The sequence below is a fragment of the Lithobates pipiens genome, unplaced genomic scaffold, assembly GCF_037356315.1.
Source record: "Lithobates pipiens isolate NorthernLeopardFrog02 unplaced genomic scaffold, aLitPip1_a1.2 Scaffold_1, whole genome shotgun sequence".
Classification (NCBI taxonomy): Eukaryota; Metazoa; Chordata; class Amphibia; order Anura; family Ranidae; genus Lithobates; species Lithobates pipiens.
In genome coordinates, this window is record NW_027507685.1 from 147,338,399 (window position 1) to 147,358,985 (window position 20,587).

The 20,587-nt window shown below is 43.3% G+C and overlaps 1 protein-coding gene across 4 annotated transcripts in view; it reads right to left on the reverse strand.

Moving 5' to 3' along the window:
- Nucleotides 1–20,587, reverse strand: part of GPR107 (G protein-coupled receptor 107) — a 168,788-nt gene that overhangs the window by 110,538 nt on the left and 37,663 nt on the right. For 2 of the 4 annotated variants that reach the window (XM_077478264.1, XM_077478255.1), the window contains exons 5-10: nucleotides 19,956–20,104; nucleotides 15,313–15,458; nucleotides 12,264–12,305; nucleotides 9,529–9,630; nucleotides 5,796–5,929; nucleotides 4,284–4,358 (exon numbers count right to left, since the gene is read on the reverse strand). In XM_077478264.1, the coding sequence (XP_077334390.1) occupies nucleotides 4,284–4,358; nucleotides 5,796–5,929; nucleotides 9,529–9,630; nucleotides 12,264–12,305; nucleotides 15,313–15,458; nucleotides 19,956–20,104 (648 nt within the window). The remainder of the gene's footprint in view (nucleotides 1–4,283; nucleotides 4,359–5,795; nucleotides 5,930–9,528; nucleotides 9,631–12,263; nucleotides 12,306–15,312; nucleotides 15,459–19,955; nucleotides 20,105–20,587) is intronic. The other 2 variants (XM_077478281.1, XM_077478273.1) reach the window with 1 other exon arrangement.

The window sequence follows — 20,587 nt, forward strand, 5'->3', positions numbered from 1 at the left end:
AAGATGCTCTCAGGAGGAGATCGTCTAGGTATCCCATGATCGCGATCCCACGTTGCCGCAGCAACGCCAAAACTGGAGCCAATACCTTGGTAAAGACTCGGGGGCCGATGCCAAACCAAAAGGGAGAGCCACAAACTGATAGTGGGCTTCCCCGACTGCCAGCCGCAGAAACTTTTGATGCCAGAGGCATATGGGTATGTGCAGGTACGCATCCTGGATATCTAAGGATCTGAGGACGCCATGGAGTCCCCCTGATGGAGTGCAGCGACTACTGAGCGAACTGATTCCATTATGAACCTCTGCACTTTCACAAAGTGATTGAGGGCTTTTAGATCCAAGATTGGACTTACTCTTTCCTTCTTGGGAACTACAAACAGGTTTGAGTAAAACCCCTGGAAACGTTCCGATTCTGGAACAGGTACAATCACACTGTAATTCAGCAAGTCCCTTACGGCCCCCAGGAGGGCCTCCTGGCGAGCCGGGAGAACAGGAATGCTGGAGGGGGAGAATCTGTTTGGTGGCCAAGAGAGAAACTATCTTGTAGCCGGAGGAAATCAAATCGCAGACCCATTGGTCGGACAGCCGAGAGGACAACCGGGCTGCAAACTCCCGAAGGCGACCGCCCACCAGAGACATGGGTGGGGGCAAACCTTCATGTGGTAGCACTTTTGTTCGCAGGCTTGTTAGGCTTGCGGTTCCAGGGACGTTTCTGACCTTCCGTGGACGTCCTGTCAGGCTGGGGACGTTTGGTCGAAGCTCGGGGCAGACGAAAAAGCCGTTTGTGAGCAGAAAAGGAGGGCCCTTGCCTACGGTGTGGCTCCTTAGCCTTCCTGGCCTGTGGGAGTAGTGTACTCTTACCACCTGTGGCATTTTTAATAATGTCATCTAGCGAGGCTCCAAAAAGCCAGTCGCCAAGGAATGGGAGATGAGTCATGGATTTCTTGGATGCCTGGTCAGCAGACCAGCATTTTAAGCAAATCAGGCATCTCAGCACCACTGCTGACACTGAAGCCCTGGATAACAGGGGGAGAGTATCCAGGGCCGCGTCACAAATGTACTTAAGGCCTTGCACTAGTTGGTCTGCTAGTTCCACGCAGACAGGAGAAGCCTGTTCTCCCAATTCACGGTGCAACAACTTTGCCCACTAAGTGTCTGCGAACAAGTGCAGATGCCAGTACTGGTCGCATGGCTGACCCCACCACTGAACAAGAAATGGGCCACTGCCTTGGCCTTTCTGTCCGTGGGATCCTTAAATGCAGGAGTCCCCTCTACCAGGATCGTGGTTACTTTGTTTAACCTGGATACGAGGGGGTCCAGGACCGGAGGAGCCAACCACTTTTTGAGAAGGCTCTCCTTGAAGGGTTAATGCACCGCCATGTATTTGGGGACCGAAAAGGTCAGTTGCGTTCGACCCCATTCCTTGTAAATTAACGTGTCAAAATAAGTCAGATATGGGAACACCTTAGGTGAATGGGCTGGCTTACAGGACCCAAAAGGGACCTCTACCTCAGCAGAGGAATCTGTAGGCTCCTGAATCTTCAGGTTATCACACACAGCTGTGATAAGTGCTCCAACAAGCGCTTTGACGCGCACGGACCCGAACAGGGACTCCTCACTGTCTGAACGGTCCTGGTCAGCGTCATTTGAAACGACACAGAGCAGGGGTCACCAGCCTCAGCAGGGTGTGGGTCTGCGTCAGCTCTCCCCAAAGGAGGGGGGGGGCAGGGGACACTTTTTAGCACCTTTGCACCCACACACCGCCTCCATCTTGGCAACGAACGAATTGAGGACCGTCGACAAGGCGTCCAAGGGCACTGTGCAGTCCACAGGCAAACCGGGCGCAATTGCCTGGATTTCAGGGGAAGAAACACCAGTTTCTGAAGCCATGCTGTCCCTACCCTGTCTGCCACCCGAAGGGGACTTAGGACAGTGACAGTCCCACCCTATTTACTGCTGCTGGCTGAGGGGCTCTTTCCCGCAGGACTCACTACCCTGAGTGGTTCTGCACTATACAGCAGGCAGTGCCTGTAGTCTCTGTTGGCTCCCAGGTGCAGAGGAATCAGCTCTGTTTTGGTGGAAGCAGCTGCTAATGGCGCTGAAACCGCTCTGCAGTGTGCTCAGGCTCAAAGAAAATGGCTGCCCAGCATCCAGTATAAAACACAGGCTAAATGGCCGCCAGAGCACATGCTGCCTCTACAGAACACTGAAAAAAAACGTGTTCAGGCTTCCATAAAATGGCTGCCGGTGTCCAGTATAGAGGGAAAAGGACAGGGAGGGAAGAGAGGGAGGTGATGGACCTCCAAATCGACCTCCCAGGGAATGCCCAGCTGCTCAGCCCCACCAAGGCAGGGAGAGCTGTACTTACCAGTCCTGAAGAGCTGGGAGACATTCCATTACAGACCCAGTCACTGATCAGTACAGGGTGGCTACTGGCTCAGCACACTGACGCAGACATCAGTAGCCCGGTCACATGTGCGCCTCAAAGCATAAAAGCTCACGACCACCTCTGAAGCCGAGGTTTTGTCGTGGCCTGCCTAGCGCGGAGCTGCGACCTGCACACATTCGATGGCCAGGCTGGGGAGACTACCGGCTGCTGATAGCAGATCACAGGATCTATCATCTTGCACAAAAAGCCAGGTTTCTGCAGAAAAAAAAGTTAAAAAAAAGACGGGCTGATGGGCCCGTCAGGGTTCCTAGGTCATTCTCCTTCACTAGGCAAAATAAAATAAAATAAAACTGATGACTGCATTGGCTAAGAGAGAAGCTGTGCCGGTCGGTGAATATAAGAGAAATTAAATCTTGCCCAAATACACTTAATTATTTCGTAAGCCCCCCCCCCCCCAATGGATACCTAAAAAGTAATTTTCTACTCTTAATCAAATTTTGGTATCTTTTCTGTGGGGCCCCAGGCCAGCCCAGTACAAACTATCTACTTTAATGAGACATTCCTCACAGGGGGGCCTTGCCATGCCCACCTGTTTTAAATACTTCTTAGCCTTGAAATTAGTTACAGCCTACTGGTGGCTATGCTCTGATATTTTTAATACTGCAGAGGTTCTGGAAGCAGCAGTACTCTCATCTATGGAAGTGCTTCAATTATTGTTCTATGGTGGGAATAATGACCCATACCAATTGACACCTCTTATGCTTACCACCCTTAAGGCTTGGAAAGTGGGCTTTGGCTTTGAGCGGGGTACTTCCAAGCAGATTGCCCTGAACACTACCTTATGGATTAATCCTACCTTGCTTCATTTCTTTTCTCTCCCAGATCCCCAAGCTTGGACCAAATTCCATTTAAAATCATGATTACATATTATGGATCAAGATAAATCGATTTAATTCCCTAATATTTGCTTGATAAACAATGTCCCACTCTCCTACTAATTTTAGATATTGGCAATTATCCCATGCCTTTAGCAGCCAATTTCCTGATTCTTCAGTGTGCCTCTGCATGGTCGACTCTTGAGGAGTGTGGACTGACTGTTCTGTTCTTGTGCGGACTGACTGTTCAAAAAAAAAAAAAAAAAAAAAACCTGTGTCGGTCCTTTATTATCACCTATACTCAGTTACTTAGTTACATTCAGGGAGTTATCAGCTCTTTGAAATAAATGGCTAGTAGATATTTCCGGATCTTAAAGGTGATGATTGGTCAGATGTATGGGACCCTATCCCTTAGGGACTGTCTTATTCAATTTAGAGCAGTACACCGAGCCTATAATATGCCATACAGAGTGCATAAAATGGTTCCTAATGCACCACCCGCTAGTTGGAGATACTCTCACTCTAGAGGGGACTTTAATCACATTTTATGGTCATGTCCCATCATCGCACAATATTGGGGGGTGGGGGGGGTCACAAAGGATCTCCAGACAAGACCTTTCTTCCTCCTTACGTGTCTGCCTACTGGGCTTGGTTGAAGAGCTGGACGACTCCTGTTTTATACAAGAAAAGCCATAACTCTGGCCTGGAAAAAAACGACCCCTCCAACAGTTTCAGTCTTAATGAAACTGGTCAACTCTGCCACACCTCTCTATAAGGACACCTACTATAATAGAGGTTGTCATAAGTAGTTTAACAAAAAATCTGGGGTAAATGACTTACAGAGGACTCTACAGCACACGTCTGAGGTCTCTCGTTAAGGATTAAAATTCTGTTTCCTTGGTCTGCTCAGCCATCTTAATACAGTGGAAGGGTGAGCAGGGCTAGGCCAGCCTACTGGAGTAGTTTTTTTCTGTATGATATACATTCAAGTATTGGGGTGAGCAACTCACACACAAACACACCTTGAGTTGTTTTCTATTTCTTTTTTTTGTTGTGGGCGGCCGCACTGGGCTCCGGCGGTCTGCCCAAGGTTACCCCTGCATGGGTGAGGTTTGCGTTAATTAAAAATAAATAAATAGTTAGTCATTTATGTAACGTCCATCTAAATCTAGTAGTCCATCGAACATTACTCTCACATAATCTTCAAAAATGTGAAAACCTGCTGATTGAGCTATGGGCAGTTAGCCATTGATTTTGGACACCTGGTATTAAAAGAAGTATGGGATTTGCTTTTTTTTTTTTTTTTTTTTTTTAATCATACTTACCTAGCTAGATGCAACATCGGTCTGATCCTGCATCTGTCCCCTGCTGGCTCCAAGGCTGATAACCGAGCAATCAAACATCGCTGATTGCTTGGTTCTCACAGCTTCGTGAGCAGTCACCAGCTCTATGCTCTGCTACACCCTCCCCCCCAATGCTGACTGGAGTGCTGGGCTATGGAACGGGAGGAGGAGGGAGCGGTCGACAGGCTATCACCAACTCACTGAGAGGCTGAGCCAGGTGCTGGTCCTACCATATGGTTGAGATCCTTACTAAGCCTGGACCGGCTCTGTGATGTCAGCCCACAGTCTGCTGCAAATGGGTCACAGGAGTGCAAAATGAACTACACTCTTGTGATCTACAGAAGTACAGCCAAATGAGCTTTGGCTGTACTTCTCCTTTACCGTTTTTGTTCCAAAAATGTCCTAGTAATGAAATTCACAGAAATCACTCAATTTCACCAACTTAAACTGGACCACAGACACCTCTATTTTCCACAAATAAAAGAAGGACATAGACATGCCTGCAGACACGTATTTTGAGTGGGATAAGGAGGGTCAACACTGTATTATCAATGTGACCATTATAGTGCCTATACTATACACAATATAAAGACTGTATATGTTTATAAAATAGCTACACATGAGGTCTAAACTTTGAACAAGGTTGGCAAGGGATCTTATGTTGCTTCATTTTAGGATTTTAAAAAATATATATTGATAAATATACAGTGTGCACTAAATTTTGCCACCTGTGCCTTATAACCCGTGTGTAATAAGCAGCTCCTGCAAGAAATGCGCGGGAGTGACTTTATAGTGGCTCTGGCCAGTCACAGAGCCGGAGTCCACAAAGCAAGACGATTGAAGCTGGAAACCCCTGCAGCAGCGACATCTAGACGCTGAAATAGCTTTGTTTTAAGGTAAGTTTCACCTAATGTGCTAGTAAACAATGCATGTCATGAATTTACCAATATCGTCACATGCCTCATGCAAAGTCCCAATTTTCTTTCCCCCTCTTCAACTACCACTCACCTATTTAGACATCAGAATATTTCAGCTAATTTCTGCCATTTTGAAAAGGGAGAGCACTACAATGGTTGTTAAAGTTCCCAAAACCATGTGCCTTGTTACTTCCTAGCTCCAGCCCCTTGTTCTACTTTCATTCTGCATAATTTAGATATATATATATATATATATATGAAGCTTATTTCACACCTGCGTTTCCGAAGGATGTGAACCCAGACAAGGCCAGCAAGGAAAAAGAAGAGAGCCATTGAGATGTACAGCTTGGGTAAAGGGATTTCATCCGCAGACAGGAAACTATCAGGGTTTCGTTCTGTGATATAGATCTGCAAAAAAAATAAAGAAAATAAAGCAGAAATAAAAATAAAAAAATACAATAATAAATACAATAAAGGCCAATAAGTAAAAAGCTCAGTCTTTTTAACAAAGCTTCTAAAAATCGGGACCCGCATATCTGCCCATATAGCGTAAAGTGGTACTAAAGGGAAAAAGTCAAAAATCATATATGATGCAGTTTTGTCAATCATATTAACAGAACACTCTGTCCCTCTGGTAACTTTGTTTCATCTTTTGATATTACTGGTATTTTTAAACTTCCTTTCACAGACAAAGCTGTGCAGCGGAAGTGGAAGTTAGAGGGTTGACATAAACCATTTAAAACTGACAGGGGTGCTTACAATGGAAAGCTTCTATTCATTTAGTTAAACCTTCATCTTAAAATGGGGAAAAAAAGTCAAGTCCATCTAACATTACTCTTAGCAGACTATTAGCATGAAGTGTTGCTGTTCAAGTATTCTCTGTCTATCTTCTATACATAGAGCAACTACCCAAAACCAGTAGAAGCTGGCTGGATCACCAGATGAAAATAAAATGAAGAAAAAACAAAAATGAATGCAGTCACATCCAAGAATTGGTGAGCTGCAATAAAAAAAGGAATTTTGTTCCATATCTTGGGGTACAGGACAAGGACACAGGCTGGCTAATCATAGTCTCCGTTAGGGATGAGCCCGCGGTTCGAGTCAAACGTAAGTTGAACTGGAACATCGGGTGTTCGTTTGTTCTAAAACAAACTGAACATATGGGGTATTTGCAGGAAATTTGAGTGCTGTGGAATGCCCCATAATGCACTGTGAGATCACAGTGCACTGCTGTATGATGATTGGCCAAAGCATGCACCTGACCCTGCATGCTTTGACCAATCACAGCACGCTCTGCTGAGAGCCATAATTGGCTAAAGGTATGGTGCCTTTGGCCCATCACGGCGACCAAGTCCACGCGCTACACTATATAAGGCTGTTTACATAGTGGCTGTGCTAGATTAGGCAGGTTAGTGACAGTGTAATAAATAAATCTATTATATATTTTTTTCTTTTTTTTTTTACACACATACAATATATATATATATATATATATATATATATATATATATATATATATATATATATATATATATATATATATATATATATACACACACACATATATACATACACACACACACATACACACACTATCTCACTAAAGTGAGTACACCCCTCAAACTCCTTCACCGATAGGGCCTGTAACTCACCCTACGAGCTGAGGTAACTGCCACAAGAAAAATTGTAAGTAACTTACTGCATTTATCGGCGTATAACATGCACCCCAAGTTCGGCTTTTCGAAAGCCAGCCAAAAATAGACGAGAACGGCCGAGTGCTTTCCGAAAGTCGGCCGAAAATACCCGGAATCACGCACCCCCGATTTCCCCCTGATTTTAGGGGGAAAAAAAGTGCATGTTATACGCCGATAAATACGGTAACTGAAATATCCTCTAGGGGCTCAAAAGGGAATTCTACCATATTTTGAAGCACTGGGGACAGGTCCCAGGTTGGACCTCTTCTAACCACTACTGGTCTGGACCTAGAAATGTATTTGAAGAATCTAGCTATAGTGGTATTTTCTAAGAGAGAAAACTGGAGAAAAGCACTGATAGTACCTTTAAAGGTACAGACGGCAGCTAACTGAAAGACCTTTGTTGACACCCTCTTGAAAAAATTCCAAAATTGAAGGAACATCATGAGTTAACCTTTGATTTTCAGATAACCATGAGTTAATTTTCTTCAAAGCCTTGGAATATACGGCTCTAGTGACCTTTTTTTGCAATTTACCAGGGCCTTGACTACTTTGTCAGAGAACCCCTAGGCCCGCTAACCTGGAGTCCGGCGATCCCCGCAGAGTGTATCGTTGCTATATGGGTCCAGGTGTTTGAAACCCCAGCAACCTTCTCTCCTTTTTGCCCATGGTGACAGGATGGGCTACGCAGATTCCAATTGGTCGTGGGGGGGGGGGGGGGAAGCAGCTAGAGATTGGGCCACTATGGTATCTCATTTTTACTGTGAAAATATGCAAAAATAGGTAAAAAGGTAAAGCAAGGGCAACAACACTAACTTAACCCTTAAAACAGTAATAAACCCAAATATTTATTAAGGTGCAGCATACCAGCCCTTGTACACGGTCGGACATTCCGACAACAAAATCCATCTGATTTTTTCCGATGGATTTTGTCCAAAACTGGTGTTGCATACACACGGTCGGACAAAGTTGATGGAAAATTCGATCATTCGTAACGTGAAGATGTTTTTTAGTTACGATGGGACTACGTTCAGGCTAGTTGCCAATAGCTTTGGTCTAGGAATTTGATCTGAGCATGTGTGGCACTTTGTCCGATCGGGAATGCTCTACAAACAATCGGACAAAGTCCGATTGGATCATGTTCTCGGAAAATTGTTGGTCTGACATGCCGACGGAAAAAGTCAGATGAAGTCCACACACGGTCAAATTATCCGACAACACGGTCCGATCGGATATTTTCCATCGGAATGTCCGACTGTGTGTACAAGGGCTTAGATGTGATGGCTGGATTCGTTTTAATTTTTAGGCTCGCTCTTATTTTCTCCTGGTGATACTTACAGTAAGTTTATGTTTCAGCAGAACAAGCTACCAATTCAGCTAGGGATTTTGCAGAGCAGTGTTAGCAGTTCTGCACATGCTCAGTTTTCAGTTAGTTTCTATGCTGAGCATTTCCTCTCCATCTCTGAGCAGCCCATGTGGACGTATACACAGTGGTAAATGACTGTCCACTCACTCCCTCCTTCTCCATGCCGACTAACCAGCAAAACAAAAATGGGGGCAGGATATTTCATATGTAGATTAATGAAGGCTTCTTCTCCCTCTTATTTTAAAACAGAGGCTGGAGAGGCGTTATATATATATATATAACAATTTAATTTTTTTTTTTTTTATAACATGTGACCAGCAGCAGAGGATTAGAGATGCTCCTCCTGCCACTATTTCCCTCCAGACAGGCTGGAAAAGAGCTGGGTCATGGGACTATATATCGATTAGGATAAAAGTACTTGGATTGCTTTTTTTGTTTTCTTTTAAATAAAATAGTGCCACCATCTACATAAAGAAATAGAAGCGACTATTTAAATTAAATTGTGTGTTTAGTATCACTAAACCATTGCTTACAATGGTCAGATTTTATTAATTTATGTAAAACCTTTATTTCAAAGGGGGAGGGGGGGGCGGATGGACTGTTGCTCTGCTTAAAAAGTGTTGGCTGGAATCTGACTTTAAATAGCTAGTATATCTAAATCTGCTAGTGCATATAAACATTACCCTCCCTCCAGACTGACAGTGCTGCGGTTTAAAAGGTGTCTCTGTTGCTCCTTTATCCAGAGTTTAGGCAATCAAACACAGGTGTACTAATGGCTAAGTCACCAAGTGAAAACATAGGGCAAAGGCCTGAAAAAATAATGCAACCAGCACATCTAATGGCTGGTAAGCTGCAATATATGACATTCCTGGTTTTGGGTTTAATACGGTTTTAAGACTTCTTAATAGTATAGATTTGCTTGTTATTCTTAGAATCGGTACACTTACCTCAAGGTTGAAGGGATACTGCTCCCTGCTTTCTTTAGGGCAGCTATGGAAGTACAAGCTGTACAGACCCTCCAAAGAGTTTGCAGTCACATTAAATGAAAACTAGAAAGTAAATTGAAAAAAAAAAAGAAGAAGGTGTAGGTACAACATTGTCAAATTTAAATTATGTTTATTTACTCGCTATAAATTGACTATGAGCAGACAAATACACCATGTTAAACAAAGCTAGTATATGCACCTAAATTTGCAATTTCCTTTGAGGACAAATATTAGCATTGCCAGCCAATCACTCTCACGGGCACGTTACAGCAATAACAGTTTGCTGCAGTTTCTCCACAGTTCAATCAGACTGGGGAAAGTAGGTGAAATCAATGTACTCCTTAAAGTGGTTGTAAAGGCTCAAGGTTTTTTACCTTCATGCACAAGAGCCCCAGAGAGCCTGGGACTCCTTCCTCATTGGCTCCTGCTGCTGTCAATCACAGACATCGAGTAGAGACACAGAGCGGAGCCGAGCCACAGCTGTGTGTGAATGGACATGCAGAGCTGGGGCTCGGGAACAAGCCTGCTTGGGTGTCCTCATTGCAAGCTGCTTGCAATGGGGGCACTTGGCAGGAAGGAGGGCCAACAGCGCCAGCGATGGACCAGAGAAAAGCATAATTAGGGCTGCTCTGTGCAAAACTGCTGCACAGTTCTGGAGATCAGCAGAACAGCGACTTTCTTTGTAAACAGGACAGATAACTGTTCTTTGAGAAGGGAAGACAGATCTTGTGCTTCTGCTAAGCAGGAACACCGATCTCTGTCTTTCCACAGCCACTACACCCACCCAGTTAGAAAACACTCCCAGGGAACAGTAAACACATTGATCTCCCCTGATGTTATCCCCTTCACTGCCAGTGTCTTAAAGTGGTTGTTAAAGAGGAAGTAAACCCTGATGAGTTTACTTCCTCTTTCATTCCCTGCAAAGGCAAAGCATAATGGACTACTATGCATCGCATAGTAGCCCATTATGTGTCACTTACCTGACACAGGAGCCAGCGAAGTCGCCGCTGTCCCCTGTAGTCCGCCGCATCCATCTTGTTGGTGGGGTCTCGTAGCTCCGCCGCTGTCATTCGGCGAAGCCGCGATGACGTCACTCCCGCGCATGCGCACGGGAGTCGACACGCGCGGCAGCTCCATTCTTGGAAATGCCGCGCTCAGTGCGCCGCCATGCGCCGGAGACAGCGGTGCCCGTTTTCGGGCAAATATCTCCTAAACCATATAGGTTTAGGAGATATTGCTTGGACCTACAGGTAAGCCTTAATCTAGGCTTACCTGTAGGTCAAAGTGGTTTGTAAGGGTTTACAACCACTTTAAGCCACTCTAACCTGTATACACACCATCAGCACTGCCTCCTATTGTAGCATCCTCCTCTATGTGTGATTTATAAAAATAAATGCTGCAAATACCTAATTTCACTGCCAAGTTTGTGATCACAAGACCAGCCAGCTTTCTCCTTTTCTCCTCTGAGACATGCAGCGGGCGGGGCCGAGATACCCCCTGCTGCCAGTCTGGAGGGGAGGAGGAGAGAGCTGGCTGGTCATGTGATCACAATCTCGGCTTTTAAATTAGGTATTTACAGCATTATATTTATAAATCATTCACAGAGGGGGACATTGCAATAGGAGGCACTGCTGATGGTGTATAGAGGTTAGTGTTAAGAGAGCAGCAGGAGGGGGGGTGGGGCGGCTCACACACAGAGAGTGGAGGGAGAGGAGGACACAGGAGCACAGAGGAAAGCAGATAGCAGGCAGCTGATGACAGAGGCAGGTAAACTGACCACAGTGTCTGGTCTCAGCAGCCATGATACACCTAGGGATGGGGAGAAACTGGATCAGCCAGGTTTTTTATTTTATTTATTTTTTTTAGGTGTTATACAGGACAACCAATGTACCTTGTGTGGGGGGGCTTCTTCACACAGAAGGTTTTTTACCTTCAGTTAAAAAACCTTGAGCCTTTACAACCACTTTAAATGCTGTCCATTTCCCTATTTATTTTACGTCCTTTCCTGCTGAAACAAGAGGCTGTAAGAAGAAATTCCCCAAGAAGAGGACACAGAAAGCAATAAAGATCTCACAGAGGAGTGGCCCTGAGCAGACAGTTTTTGTCCCATGCCGCTAATCTGTTCCTAACTGCATACAACACCTCGGACGCCTGTTTACACGGCAATAGCCACTGCAGCTGTCAGCAGCCTGTCATTGATTTGTACAAGATTGGTCGCGGCTGATCACACCAGACCCCCCCACCCCACGATTCTTGACAGAGATGAATACCCTTATTCTTGGTTGGTGTATGGTCTTGATTGGCTGTGTGATTAAATAAACACCACTTCTGTACATACAGGAAGCCCCCACACTACAATCCATGGTTTCCGACTACCCCTCAGCATCCTGCGATGCATATTTTTTTGGTCTTTTTTCATATTGGCCATGGGTGCACCTACATTGCTTTAGGAGATGTTATAGGGAGGTAGAACCTCTGCCATGAAGCTCAGATCAAGGACCACATGCTATGGGCACTAAGCTTCTAGGCTTTTAAAAAAAAGGTACGTACAGGCACCTAGCTTTGTTCATGCTTTTGGACCAGCCATTATTGTCTATAACAGTGTGGACCTCAGGAATACAGGGGACCGCAAGATCTAAAAACACTGTCCAGCCTGCAGAAAGTACGTTCGATATTAATAGAAGATGAAAATATACCTGGAAGGATGCAACTCCTTTATCAACTTTAATCTGATAACACTGCAACAGAAAAAAAGAAAAGGTTAGCTATGGCTGATGTGATAAAGTTGCATAAAAATCACAATGACAGATGTAAAATGGTAAGATTCATTATAAAATGTTTGTAGGCATTTTTAGAACATATTTGGCTTTCTGGGGAGCATAGGAATGCAAGCATCCTCCACAAAAGAAACATCAAATAATATTTGGTGAAGTCAAGTTTTTGCATTTACTGGTTTTCTCCTAGCACTACAGTGCAAGGTGTTTATCACAAACAATAGCCAGTGTGCACTGAGGTTTGCCTGCCAGCTCAAAAACACACAGGCTTGGTGGTGGCCCTGGACACTCCCAGAAACAAAAGTGAGCGTGTGGCTCTATTCATTTTAGCCAACTGCCAGCTACATGCCAGAGCAAGCACCTCCAAGTGTACATGTCTACAATTATCTCACAAAACCCTAGACATTCTACTATGCAAAATTGCCAGAAAGTCAACTTCAGTTAAAGTAGAACTTTAAAGCAAGCCATACATTTAGCAATCAACATTGCTCGATTTCCCCACCAACACATTTAGTGTTGATGGGGAGGGGGGGGAGAATCCCTCCCGAGAAGCCATTGTATTCCGACAGCAGGAGGTTTCCAAGCTGTTGCAATACAATGATTATTGATGACTGCTATAGCCACCAGGAATGCTCAAAAAAAGAAGAAAAAAAAAAAAAAACAGGCTGGTTGTACTGAAGCTGATTGAGCAATCGACTTCAGTACAACCACCCTGCCCATCCATGGATGGAAATTTGGTGGGATCAGCAGGAATTTTGCTTTGTCTATGGCTGGCTTAACCGCTTAAGCCGAGGACCATTCTGCAATTCGGCACTGTCTCGCTTTAACTGACAATTGCGCAGTTGGCGCGAGGTGGCTCCCAAACAAAATTGACGTCTTTTTATTCCCACAAATAGAGCTTTCTTTTGGTGGTATTTGATCACCTCTGCGAGTTTTTATTTTTTGCGCTATAAACAAAAAAGCGCCAATTTTGAAGAAAACAAAACATTTTTAACTTTTTGCTGTAAAAAAAAAAAACCAAAGTTATAGCGTCCACAAAATAGGGGGATGGTTTTATGGAATTTTTATTAATTTTTTTTTTTTTTTTTTTTACTAGTAATGGTGGCGATCAGCGATTTTTATCGTGACTGCAACGTCAGACAATTTTGACACATTTTTGGGACCATTGGCATTAATACAGCGATCAGTGCGATTACAATTGCATTGATTACTGTAAAAATGTCACTGGCAGTTTAGAGGTTAACACTAGGGGGCAATGAAGAGGTTAATATGTATCCTAGGGAGTGTTCTAACTGAAGAGGGGATGGGACTATGTTCATACTCTGTATGAACAGACAATCTGTCAGTTCACTGCTCAAAGAACTGGAAACTGTGTGTTAATACACACAGTTCCCGGTTCTCAGTGTGCCCCGAGCGATCGCGGGAGCCTGGCGTGATGGAGACCTACCGACCGGCTACCGACCTAGCATAACGGCGATTCAGTACAACTGCACCGGCTGGTCGGCTGGTGGTTAAGTATGAAAAAAAAAAAGTTGGTAACAAGGATTTTTTTAATTTCAGAAAAGACATGCTGAGGTTGATTTACTATAACTGAAGAGTGTAAAATAAGGTGCAGCTGTTCATGTTAGCCAAACAGCTTTTAACTTCAGCTTGTTCAATTTAGCTTTGACAAAAAAAAACAAAAAAAACCTGGAAGCTCATCATCATACCTCAAATCCGTCAAGTGTGTGGACCCAGAGAACTCTCAAAACAGTGTGGAGTTGGCAGTCTGGTTTAATCTCCCATCATGCCTTTCTACCGGGTGTTAAGGCACCTGCCTTGGCATGTGGGATGGCATAGGTATGCCCATGTTTCAGGGCTTTCTTGCATCACAGACGTTTTCTTAAAACCTAAATGTGCAGTGTCTATACATCATTGATTTTTAGCTCATTTCCATTCTCTGACCTATTGGCAACATTTAACATGCAAATCCTTTAACTGCTTGCCAACTAGCAGCCACAGTTTTACTGCGGCAGAATGGCACGGCCGGGCGAAACCTTATGTTGCTTGGCCTTTTGGCCACTAGGGGCATGCAGCATGTGCCTGAAGCCGATGCGAGTGCCTGGCTGGCGCAAACGCTCGAGACCAAACGAGAACAGATTCTCATCAGGGGAGAGGAGACAGATTGAACACCGATCTCTCTCTTCCCCTAGTCAGTCTCACCCCCCCCCCAGTTAAAACACAACTAGGGAACACAGTTAACCCCTTACCTGCCAGTGACATTTATATAGCACTGATCGCTGTATAATTGTCAATGGTCCCAAAAGTGTCCTATTTGTTCACCACAATATCGCAGTCCCGATATAATATAATTTTTATTTATTTTTATATATATATATATATATATATATATATATATATATATATATATATATATATATATATATATATATATATATATATATATATATATATATATATATATTTTTTTTTTTTTTTTTTTTTTTTATTAGAAAAAAACAAAAAACAAATAAAATGCAATAAATCTATCCCCTATTTTGCAGACGCTATAACTTTTGCGCAAAGCAATCAATATACGCTTATTGCGATTTTTACCAAAAATATGTAGAAGGACACAGATCGGCATGAACGGAGAAAAAAATATATATTTTTAGCAAAAAGTAAAAGTGTTTTTTTTCAAAATTGTCGCTTTTTTGTTTAAAGCGCAAAAAACAAAAACCAGAGACAATCAAATACCCCCAAAAGAAAGCCCTATTTGTGGGGAAAAAAGAAGGACGTAATTTTGTTTGGATACAGAGTCGCATGACCACGCAATTGTCAGTTAAAACGATGCAGTGCAGTATCGCAAAAAATGGCCTGGTCATTGAGCAGCCAAATCTTCCAGAGCTGAAGTGGTTAAGTTTAAAGTTGTTTTTTTTTTTTTTTGCTGTGGGGGAAAAAAATAAATAAAAAGAAAAGAAAAACCATTTACCAGCTCACTGGCGTTACTTTTTACTTCTTTCGCTTGAGTGTTTTCTACATTGTTGTTGGATTTTCCCTCAGGATGAGCAGAGTTTTCATCAGCCTTTAGTACTTTTTCCGTTTGTCCCTCTTTGCTATTTTTGTCCGGCGGATTGTCTTCACAAAACACACAGAATACAAGTTAGATGATATCAAAAGCTGTGCAGTGAACTCAAAAGCAACACTCACTGCCCCAATAAAGACACCTATCTGATGCTTCTTGTGAATCTAACCAACATCAACATTCAGCCAATCAGATTTTCTGTCATGTTTAATATGAAGCAAGGATGTTTTATTAAACTTTAAATCTATTTATGTAGTCAATAAAGCCATAGTGCAGGGGCCTCAAAACTGCAGCCTGGGGGGATGTGGCCCTCTGCTTGCCTTTATCAGGCCCTTGGGGCACTATTCGTCCCACTGATATAGGGGACTATTCTGCCCTTGAATGCCAAAAACATAGCTCAATTCCTCCCCCTAATGCCAAAGATGGGGCACCGTTTACTCCCACTGATGCCTTTAGGGCTCTTTCACATTGGGAGGTGTTTTTCAAGCGATTTTGCGGTACAACGGTGCATGAAAAGCTCAAAGAAAAATGCTTCTTTAAAATCAATGAATGCTTTCACACTGGGACGGTGTGCTTTCATTGTTGTGAAAGAAAACCTGCTTGCAACATCTTTGGCGCATGTTTGGGGAGCTAAACAAAACCACACCAAACCCCCCCCCCCCCCCCCCCCAATTAAAATGAATGGGAACCGCATCAAAATGCGCCTCAAAAACAACTCCACTAAGCGTTTCTGGTGCAGTTTGAGTCACATTCCCTTTAAAAACCACACCACAAATGCTGCAAAAAAAGCACTATTAAACGCATAGGCGCTTTATGCGCAGTTTTGAAGTGAACCAGTGTGAAAGTGCCCTAAAGGTCCGTTATGATATGACTTGGAAATGCTCAATGATGCAGAGCACTCCCTGCACTATTACACAATGAGGGTAGGGCGCTGTCATAACGTCCCACAGGGGGCAGACCCATGGTGATCTAGGTTAACAGTATGTCCTCAGTTTTGGATCAAAGATTGGACTTTCAGGGGGAAAAAAATAAAATAAAGAACGTGCCTACCCCTAGTTTAAAATCAAAGCATATTCGTGTATTATAATGGCCCAGTCAAAGTCCAGACCTAAATTCAATTGAGAATCTGTGGCGAGACTTGAAAATTGCTGTCCACAGACGCTCTCCATCCATTCTGACAGAGCTTGAGCTATTTTGCAAAGAAGAATGGGCAAAAATGTCACCCTCTAGATGTGCAAAGCTGGTAGAGACATCCCCAAAAAGACTTGCAGCTGTAATTGCAGTGAAAGGTGATTCTACAAAGTATTCAGAGGGACTGAATACAAACGCACACCACACTTTCAAGGCACTGTAGTGTATATTATTAGGTAGGGGAGATTTACTGTCCGATATGAACATGTCTTACCCGTCCATGTTGCTGGTCTCTACAGGCTTTGCGTGTCACGATGAACACATGCCCAAAAGTGGTCTTTAGGATTTGGTTTCCATAGGGATGGACCACAGCCCTAGACCTGTATAGCACCATGCTGCAAACTACACGTTGAGGTGAGTGCGCATCCAGGATTTAGTTCAGAAAGCAAAATTAGAAGCAATCCCTGTGGTGTGGGGTCCAGGTACAGCTCCCAAGGATATATTGAGATTGTACCAAACTTTATGCATTGCTGCTATTGTTGTATTAGAATACACCGAGTGTTGACTGAAGAATAAAGTTAAAATAATAAAACTAGTTATGCTTAGAGCGACTTCTCTAACAGAGAAAGGGTTCATCACCTTATGACACTAGCAAAAAAACTGAGGACTCATGGAGTGGGGAAAGGTTATAGGAGGATGCTCAGAGTACGTGCTCAAAAGCTTTGCCAGCGTTCAACCACCTGGAGGCACAAGCCTATAACCTAGGGTCTGTGAATATCAAGCCTGTGTCCTGTACGATTAAGATAAGATAACTTTCATAACTTTTACAAGCCGTTTATTACTAGTAGACAAAGGGCTTGGTTTCACACCAGCATATCAAAGAAGAGGAAAACATTTTAAGCTTACTTCATTCAGTTTTAATTGTACAGAGTCACTTTGTAGGTGGAAGTGGTGTCTTTTTAGTGGAAAGAGAGTGACTATGCAGCAGCCGATGTAAAGCAGAACTAAAATGTATTTAAATAAAAAAAAAAAAAAAAAAAAAGTACCTGCCTGTTTGCAAGCTTCTGCAAAATATATAGCGAGGAGAGAAGAAGCCAGCAAGGGACCTCATGGACATTGGACTGTGGAGCACAGGTAAGTTGCCCTGCTTTCAGCTCCACGTAAACAACAAAACCAAAGGAGAGGACTAGTATACAGAGAAATGGGTACTTTTAAAAGTCACACCTTAGAAACGTTTGGATGTGTTTATGCATGTGTGTTTTCGATTCATTCTGGTGAATATTTTCCTTCACCTTAAAGTGATACTAAAGGTTTTTTCTAAAAAATTAAACACACATGTGTTAAACCTACCTCCTCTGTGCAAGGGTCTTGTACAGAGTGGCCCCAATCCTCCTCTTCTGAGGTCCCTCAGTGGCACTCCTGGCTCCTCCTCGAGGGAGCACTCATGCTGACGTGCTTCCGAGTCCTGCCGCTGTGTCCTCTGACAGACAAGAGTTGGCCCCACCCCCCGTTTTATTGGATTTGATTGACAGCAGCAGGATCCAAAGTCTCTTGCTGCCATGAATCTATCCAATGAGGAACCGAGACAGCGGCTGGAGCTGCTGTGCTCGTCCCAGTTGCTGGAAAGATTGGGTTCAATTAAGTAAAAGGGGGGGCTTTGGGTGGCTGCAACACTGAAGGTTTTTCACCTTAATGCATAGAATGCATTGAGGTGAAAAACACTGAAAATGTACAACTCCTTTAAGGACATGTGTGTTTTGACGCATTTTGATTTATTTTACCACGTTCCACTACAGTCCAGAAAAAGCGCAGAAAAAAAAAAATAGGATTTTTTAATAGCTTACCTGTAAAATCCTTTTCTTGGAGTACATCACGAGACACAGAGCCAAAGTGGTTACTATGTGGGTTATATGGGCCACCTTTAGGTGATGTACTCCAAGAAAAGGATTTTTACAGGTAAGCCGTTATAAAAATCCTATTTTCTTTATCGTACATCACGGGACACAGAGCCATAGTAGTTGCTATGTAGCATGTCCCAGAGCAATGCTAACTAAGGAAAGGGAGACAACAAAAGTAGGGCACCTTCAGACCAAAGGACCTATACTGCTGTCTGCAGCACACTGCACTCCAAAGGCGATAGCCTCGTGCCTTTTTACATCCAACTGAATCTGGTAAATGTATGGACTCTAGACCAAGTTGCAGCCTTGCAGATTTGAGCCATGGAGGCTTGGTGGTGCACTGCCCATGAATCACTAACAGCCCAGGTGGAGTGAGCTTTGATTTGAAAAGGTGGAATCTTCCTCAAACCATAAGCTTGAACAGTTACTTGCCGAATCCACTTAGAAATAGTAGATTTCTATGCTGCCTGTCCTCTTTTAGGACCTTCAAGCACCACAAAAAAAAAACAACATCAGTTTTTCTAATCTGAGCAGTCGCCTTCAAGTAGGTTTTGACTGCTCTCACCACATCAAGAGAATGTAGTGACTTTTCTTCCGTAGAACAGGGTTCTGGAAAAAACGAAGATAGAACAATATCCTGGGGTTTCGATGAAAACCTGACACCAATGTTGGTAGAAAGTTACGAGGCCCGGGTACCATTCAATTCGGCCTGAAAAGACCCTTTGAACGGATCTGGCTGCATAGCTTGCCCCAGCAAAGGATTATTCCAGTGGAGCTCAGAATAGCACATCTTTACTCGTGACCCACACCTAAGACACTGGTGGAAAAAAAACAGAGGTACTCCCAGTAATGGGACGGGTTATATAGGGAGTGAACTTCCTGTCTTAGGGTGTGCATCACCTAAAGGTGGCCTATATAACCCACACAGTAACTACTATGGCTCTGTGTCCCGTGATGTACAATAAAGAAAGCATGTTTTACCTTTGCTTCTGGAACTGGAACAGACCACACTGGTGTGAACTATGCCACTGGAAACCATATAACCTACTATCCATGTGCTTTTGATGGACTGTACTACATGTGCTGTGAACTGGCCCTGAAGTTAGGTAAAATAAAGATACGTGCACAAAATATATCTTTTTGTGTCCCACCATTTACAACCAAACAACGATGACTGGGAAGTTAAAGAACTACCCAAGAATTTTCTTTTTTTTAAACTACAAAGCTGCATTTAGTCTGTGTTGCAGCTGCGGTCTCTCCCTCTCTCTGACTGACATACACGTACAAGTCATAGGAGAAGCACTTCTGTCTGTAAGAGTATCACCATTTATACATATAAAAAAAAAAAAAAAAAAAGGAAGCTGGGCTTTCTTAGAAAATCCACCATGCTTTTTACAAAAGCACAAACAGTCATAGAAGCATCCTGTATTAAATATTTATTTTAAAAAATGATAAAGTATTTGAGATTTCCTTTTACAGCAGCATGCAGACTTTCCTTGTTGTCTTGGATACTGACTTTACCTGCATCCCTACGTTCTCTCTTTGGGGTGGTTTGCTTGGCTTCAGTTTTTGCAGGTGGGCTTTGTGTTGCAGTGATCTTTTCTTGCTTGTTGGAAATGGAGAAGACAACTTCTGGCAGTCTGACATCAGTAGTGTTTGTGATACAAATTCTGTGGAAGGCAAAAAATAACCAGTTGACCACACAAGAAAACAAGCCAATACTGCTGCTGTCTGAACTCATTGTTCAAATTACTTCAATAAATCTTGCCATCAGACTCATGGGGAGAAATATACTAGTTTATGTATAAGGCCTAAATCTTGGGAGTAAAGTAATAATAATAATAATAATAATAATAAAAAAAAAAAGTCTGCCCCCTCAATGCAGAAAGATTTTGTGTATCACGTTAAACATTTTTTTTTCTTTTGGCTTTGGAAAGAAGGGAGAGAGATTAGAACACCTGTCAGTCTTTATTGCTGTCTGTGCTCCCATGGTGGAGATTCATCCTCTCGATTTGTCCTGTTTATCATTGAAAATAAAAGTAAATATCAAATGATGGTCTATCCCCAGGAGAGTAATAGAGGGGGAACCTTCCAATGGGGACACCAATTATGGTGGCCTTTGTGACAGCCATATTTCCCTCGCTGATGGGACA